The following is a 7109-nucleotide window of genomic DNA, read 5'->3' on the forward strand; positions in this document are numbered from 1 at the left end:
GATAGTTGTCAATCTCTGTTGTAATGCCTTCTTTGATGAGGCCATTTTATTTTCCTTTATATACGTATAACCTCTTTCGCCCCCCCCCCCCCCCAAAAAAAAAAAAAAAGGCAATAGCTGTACATAAATTATAATAAAAAACGTTTACTAGATAGAGCCCGCGCAAGTTACACTTAACTGCAAAGGACTTCCCACAACTCTCAGCAGTGTATGACTTTCTCTGACTTCTTTTCCCTTAATCCATTATCCTTTATATTCCCTGTTCAAGCTTGTCAAACTAGGAAAATGGAACTTCAGCAATTGATATCCCAATTACTCAAACTATCCTTGCTGCCTTGTGTACTAATTCTTCCCCTTCAATTTAAAGGAGGTACTAGAGATTGTGGCATCTTAGAAAAGGAAAATTTGTCTGGTATAAGAGTTTGTGCAGTCCCATTGGTTTTGGTGTAAAACTAGAAATGCTATTTTTCCATTCAGTGTTAAGGTCGAAAATGGTGTGCTGACTCAAATTTCGTCAAAAGTCAGGAGTAGATGCCGTCTTCTACACATATTTTGGAATAAATCGGGAAAAGATAAGGACCAGTTTCTTCTTTTCATTTCTACTCAGCTATAAATAATGAAGCTAAACAGTATAAAGTTCCAGTTTGTTCACACAGTAAAGACTTTCATAATTACTAGCTGCAGGCAAGGCCTTCAAATAAGTAAACACAACTGACGACATAACCTAAATTTCTGCTCTTCTAGTTGTGAACAATATGCCCTCTAAAAGAAGTACACCATCCCTTTTAGTTCTGCAAAAAAAGCCAAGCAACAATCCACAAATCTTCAGTAGAAACCACGTTCAAAAACCAAAATGGATCATACGATGCAGGCAACCAACTTGTATGATGTGTTGTGTGTGTGACAACCAACTGATATAATCTACAAAAACCCAGGATTAATATGGATTTATCAGAATAAATACACAAGCTTTAATAACCCTCCCGGAAGAGTTTGGGGTTTTACACAGACGTTGCATCAATTTTTCTAATGGATAAGAACAGAGTTCTGTGACAACAAAAAATTTATATACCTTCATCTGGTGGAAAAGCTTATGGACAAATCAAAATGATATGGATAGTGAGAAGACCATTGTTGAATGAGCCCTTGAGCTGCTCAATATAGATCCATTGCAAACCTATTCGCCCAGTCTCAGAGTAAATCAACGCCTCCTCAATAGCTTCATCACCTAGACACCAATTTCTCCCAACGCATTGGCCACCATCTCGAGCTAGAAGATCCCCAGATATGCCATCTGTACAAGCTCTCTTTACTTTATCCACTGCCATCATGGACGGGCTCTCTTGTTACCGACACAGGAAGGGCATTTGTACTGCTTGATGTGCTCAGCTTTGGCTGGAGTGATCTTAACACAACTGCCATGGTACCAGTTCTCACAGATATCACAAGCAATCCAGAACTCATCAGGAGAGTAAGAGCCTCCACAGCTTCCACAAAACGTGTCACCGTGTTCCTCGTCATCTTCTGCTGTATCATCCTCTTCTTTGGGAACAGGTGGAGGTGCTTGCTTGGACGGTTTTCCCTGCAATTTCAGACAGCCATTGAGCTTCAAACACAAGCTAAAATCTGCACTTCGTAGTAGCAACATAATCTTACTAATAAACCTACTGATACATGTGTTTCATACGGTTGTCTTGATTTATCAACGTGGACAATCACCCTGCAAGGCCCGTTTAAGAAAACAGGCACTTGACTCAAGAGACTGCAGAGATATAATGTCCCAAATCTGTTTAGAATCTAATCATACTGACTCATATAAGCAAAATGTACACCCTGCAAGGCCCGTTTAAGAAAACTGGCACTTGACTCAAGAGACTGCAGAGATATAATGTCCCAAATCTGTTTAGAATCTAATCATACTGACTCATATAAGTAAAATGTATGATAGGTGCCAACTCACCGACTTGCCACTTTGTTTTGCCTTGTTTCCATTATTGACGGAAGATTTCTCTTTGGTTTGCTTCCTTCCAGTTATCACCTCAAGCACTGTTGAAAGTTCATTAATCATGTTGAACAGACGTTTTCTGTGACAAATTCAAGAAGAGGTAAACATGAAAAGCTTTCTCACATTTGATACACAAAAAAAGTTATAAATAAATTATACATTCATGATTACATATAAATGAAAATCAGCACCATAAAGTATATAACCAATCCGACCAATCGTGGAGGCTCATCCGCTGTACATACACAAACGAACCTACATGTGCACATTCGTAGGGCTCCTGGGATATAGAGTTGCATAACACAAACACACGCGCGTATACTCAAAGGGCTCCAATGATGAAGGGAAGAATCAGGCATGCTGATTTGAGAAGAAGATAAGTTTTGACAATGGCGTATCACTAGGCAAATCATACAGATCATCTTAGATCATCTTAGGACGATACAGTTAACGTACTTACTAGTCACACTAGCTTCAAAATTACTGAAAATATCGTGCGGAGCCCATGATCGCTGACATAGATAGTAGCCACCGTCTCCATAAAATCCAAGTTGCACAAGGGACATACCTCGTCACAGTATGACACCTCAATATTTGAAAATTTAAAAAAACCGCTGTACATACACAAACGAACCTACATGTGCACATTCGTAGGGCTCCTGGGATATAGAGTTGCATAACACAAACACACGCGTGTATACTTAAAGGGCTCCAATGATGAAGGGAAGAATCAGGCATGCTGATTTGAGAAGAAGATAAGTTTTGACAATGGCGTATCACTGGGCAAATCATACAGATCATCTTAGGACGATCAGTTAACGTACTTACTAGTCACACTAGCTTCAAAATTACTGAAAATATCGTGCGGAGCCGATGATCGCTGACATAGATAGTAGCCACCGTCTCCATAAAATCCAAGTTGCACAAGGCACATACCTCGTCACCGTATGACACCTCAATATTTGAAAATTTAAAAAAACCACTTCGACTTTTGGTCAAAGTAGTTTACGAGACTACAGAGGCGATAAAAAATGGATAGAAAGGCACACCTCTCGTTCTTGTCAAATCGAGCTGCATAGAAAGACGCAACAGCAAGAAGCCACACATCACTGTGTACAGCTACCAAAGCCAGCCAATCTTTGCGCTCTAAACCGTCTCTAGGAAAATTGATCCCTAAGGCGGGCTCTGGGAGCTCGGGCGGCACCTCATCGGCGGGTAAAGCTACTTCCCAGGATTCTTCGGGATACCCATAGAGGCACAGGTTTTGTTTATCTGCACACACATCAGATAATTTAAGGGTAAAAGTCATGAATTCATATTTCCAGTGCGCACTCAAGTGACAGAACTTTCAAATCCCCACAGAATTTACGCCGAAGTTGTTCAAGAACACTGGCCCCTTCAGGTCAAATGCTGACGTTGAAACGCTGCTCAGGAAGTCAAGAACCCTACGGGCAAGGACATGGACGGTAAATGAACGAAAAAGGCTTCTTCCCGAGGCAAAAGAAAACTTTCCGGAACTTGTGGTTTCACATCTAAAGTGTGAATATGAACGTCGAACTGACGTTGCGGCCGCATCCTCACTCGAGGAGGTCAAGATATCAAGAGCGACGTGAACGCGCAGATGGACACAAAATCACGGCAAATACTATTCTACTCCTCAAAAACCCTCCCCCGAGAAGCAATTTTGCCAAGACTCGCAATCTGTGGGGGAGAATCCGTGGCACCAACCTGGATCACACTGCCGGAAGAATTCCTCCACATCTGCAGGTGTCCAGAGGAGCAAGCCGGTCAAAAAACAAACACTGAAAGCGAGAAAGTTCGCGACGAAAGAGAAAAACGCAAGTACAAGCAGATGCAAAGAGCGAAAGGAGCTACCTGTGGTGAGCGCCTTGATGAGGCCTGCGCGACGGCCTTTGTAGTCCTTGAAGATGTCCTCGATGCTTCGGGGGATGGAAGCTCCATCGCGCTCTTGAGCCAAAACGCCAGCTTCCCTGGCCATGGATGAACGAGCGACAGACATAAAGGGGGCGGGGAGGGGAATTGGATGGGGATGAAGCTATGGAGAAGTGGAGGAAGGGAGATGGGGGTGAGGGTGAGGGTGAGGGTGAGGGTGGGAAGCCATGGAAGGTGGGAGCTTGAGATGAAGCTTGGCTATGGCCTCCACAGCAAGACTGAGACAAACACACACACAAGAGGGAAAACAAACACAGTGAAGAGGGAAAACACACACACTATAAATTTTGCCTTTCTTAGCTCCTGTTTCCACACACAATGCGGTGGCGGCGGTGCGAGCACTGTTTCCACACACAGCCCGGGTGCGGTAGCGCCGGTGCGAGCACCTCGGTGGCGGAGAAGCCTGATGCCACCGCATGTTTGAACCCATTCTCAGCTTATGCCTCCCGCACCCAGATGCGCACATGTGAACTGACCCTTACATTCTCCACTTTTTGTTTTTCGTTTTTTTTAGCACTGCTGCCCAGCTAGGGGCGGGCTATAGCATCGAGACGGATTCCGTCTAAAGTGGGATAGCCATGTCCTCATAAAAAGTTGAAATTTCTACGCTTTCTTCATTGCTTAATTCTTTTCAGCCCCTCTCCCTTCTCACCCCTTGCCCTTCTTGCCGTCTCCCTCTTTCTAGAGATGTGAGCAGAGGGCAGTGCACCTGGCACCCAACACCCTGTGCCTCTTGTTTTAAACGCTCCCATCACCCCCCACCTAGCTTCCTCGTATATGCTAGTGGGGCTAGGATTCCTAGCCCCACTAGCAAGCAAGTTGCACTGCCCCATGCATTGCCAGGGCTAGCTTAGCATGCTGGGCAACTCCAACCTAGCATCCTGAAACCTCAACATTCTAGCTCAGCATTGCAATGCCCAAACATGCTCATTGGCCCAAACAATCTCAGGGCCATGGGATTACAAAAGGTGCACTGAATGACACGTTGGAAAGAGTAAAACCTTCATGGGGATGCATTTTTCCAAAAGCGGGCTAGGCAAAGGGCCACTACAATTTCAGCAATCTGAACAATGTGAGGAAGCCACCTTAGGCAGGCGCCGTACCAACTACACTTTCTAGCTTTTATTGGCATTAACTTCTCTAACCACCTCTCCGTGTGAGATTTGTCTTTGTTCTGGCACTAGTGCTCACTTGGAAAAACCCAATCGTTATTGAGAGGAAGTCACCCTCATCTTTTGGGTGCTCACCCTTGCATGCTCTTGCTAGTGCTACCTCAACATTCTTGCCATTGTATTTGAGGGGCTCTTACACCCAAGCAACATTCTGGTAGCTTTTGGCTTTTCTGAGACCTTGGCACTACGGTTGCTAGCTTTCCACTCAACATGGCATTGCAAACAACTAAAATGATGCAATGTCGCTACATTGGCTACACTAGCTTCCCACATTGCTATAAAGATGTAACTAACAAGAAATGTTGCGCTAGAATGAATGTATGGCATCATATTAAAAAGTTTACAATAGATCAACAACAGTATACAAGACTTGGCTTCAATCTTAATGAAGGGTTAAATCAAATAAAGTTTCACAAAATGAACAAGGAGTCATAATAGTTCAAAACTCCCATGGATAGAAGAGAAGGTCAAGGACATTGTGATGATTGGATGGAATGGCAACTTGTTGTCACTCGCAAGGTCGAGTTCCTAAACCAAGAAACTCACGCAACCAAGGCAAAGGGAGGGGAAGATGGTCCTTTTGTGACAAGGGCATTACATATCCAAGGGCAAGCTATGGGTAGATTGCTTCCTAGTTACAACAATAGTTGATCTTTATGTGAGATGAGGATTTCGATACTAATTGAGATGACCAAGGTTTCAAAAGAAAATGCTTGTGCGGTCCCCCACTTAGACATAGTCATCCCTCGAATGTGAAAGAGGCTCAGTATGAAAAGAGAGTAACCTTAAGGCAATTGAGTAGATAGGTTTTCCAATTGAAAATAATTCAAAAATGTATTAATTAGTGGAAAAGTGAGGAGGGGAGGGGTGGAAAGGCCTAGCTAAGTGTCTCTTCCATCTCCCTTATTGGAGCATATTCGGACATACCATCTCTAAACCTTCATGCTAGAGAAAGGATGCCTAAATCAATGCCCCTATTCCATGTACAATTTGTTTTGAGATTCATTGGTGCCTATGGGCTATTTGTCAAATATTTTAGCCTAAATGGTTGAGATGTTTAGTCAACATGGAATGCTATGTTCTTACATGCATGTTAATGCCTTGCAACAACGAGTGTGATAATCAACTAGAAAGGAAATTAGATTATCATATGGTAGTCAATTGCTAAGACCTTAAGAGGCGCTTTAGGAGGTGCATTAGTTAAGAAAGGAAATTAGTGATCATGCATACTTTGGTAGTCGATTGCTAGCACCTCAGAGCAACTTTAAAACATATAGAATGGGCACAAATTCATGTGGGTAATCTCTTTGTCAATGCATTATTATTTTTCATGGGTCATGAAACTTAATTGTACAAGAAGAGATTGATACATGAATGGAAGTCTCATTGCGATGCCAATTGCCTTTTGCATATGTCCCTCATGACTATCAAGCATGAGATCTTTGATGAACTACTAAATAGTCATCTATTTGACATTAAGAGCATAGGCAAGTCCATGAATCGAGCCTCTCTATGCGATGACACTTCAAAGAGCAGTGCTACAAGACACAAGCTAACTAGTTGTCCATCTTTGTGCATTAAAGGGTTAACTACAATCTAACAATCTTTGTGCATTAAAGCGTTAACTACAATCTTTGTGCATTAAAGGTTAACTGTTAACTACAATCTAACAATCTGCAAGCTTGGGTTATGTCAAGTGAGAAGTAGCTTAAAGAGATCCAAGACTATGCGATGGCCATGCAATAGCTGAAACTTTCCAAGTATGCTCCAACAATCTTAACAAGCAAGATAAATCCCCCTTAAGTGTGTTGAGAAACCATCTCGACATCATGTGTTAGATATGTGCATAGCACTAACCCAATAGAGTGCTACAAAGGAAAGGGTTAGATGCCCTAACCCTAAAAGGGTTTGTATATATTCTACATTTTCAACTAAATCTAGTGTACAATTAGTCATTTGTTGTGTGCTCTCTAGCTGTG

The 7109-nt window shown here is 42.6% G+C and overlaps 1 protein-coding gene across 1 annotated transcript; it reads right to left on the minus strand.

Annotated features, from left to right (window-relative positions):
- Window positions 1-612: 612 nt before the first annotated feature.
- On the minus strand, window positions 613-4205 carry LOC147886687 (PHD finger protein ALFIN-LIKE 2-like). The gene is made up of 5 exons (XM_087395123.1): window positions 3881-4205; window positions 3734-3766; window positions 3055-3277; window positions 1961-2084; window positions 613-1582 (listed from the first exon to the last, which is right to left on the minus strand). Exons 1-5 carry the CDS (start codon window positions 4023-4025, stop codon window positions 1328-1330), a joined length of 780 nt encoding a protein of 259 aa, XP_087251249.1. The 5' UTR covers window positions 4026-4205; the 3' UTR covers window positions 613-1327.
- Window positions 4206-7109: the final 2904 nt, after the last annotated feature.

The sequence above is a fragment of the Dipteris shenzhenensis genome, chromosome 24 (genome assembly GCF_047967505.1).
Source record: "Dipteris shenzhenensis isolate YYH24624 ecotype China chromosome 24, Dip_SZ_1.0, whole genome shotgun sequence".
Classification (NCBI taxonomy): Eukaryota; Viridiplantae; Streptophyta; class Polypodiopsida; order Gleicheniales; family Dipteridaceae; genus Dipteris; species Dipteris shenzhenensis.

Excerpts from the sequence above, each read along its gene's own strand:
- LOC147886687 (XM_087395123.1), bottom strand. The coding sequence starts at position 4,025 with ATGTCTGTCGCTCGTTCATCCATGGCCAGGGAAGCTGGCGTTTTGGCT. Across the intron at positions 3,278-3,733 it reads CTTCCGGCAGTGTGATCCAG|ATAAACAAAACCTGTGCCTC; the intron begins GTTGGTGCCACG and ends ATGTGTGTGCAG. Across the intron at positions 1,583-1,960 it reads CAAAACAAAGTGGCAAGTCG|GGAAAACCGTCCAAGCAAGC; the intron begins GTGAGTTGGCAC and ends CTGAAATTGCAG.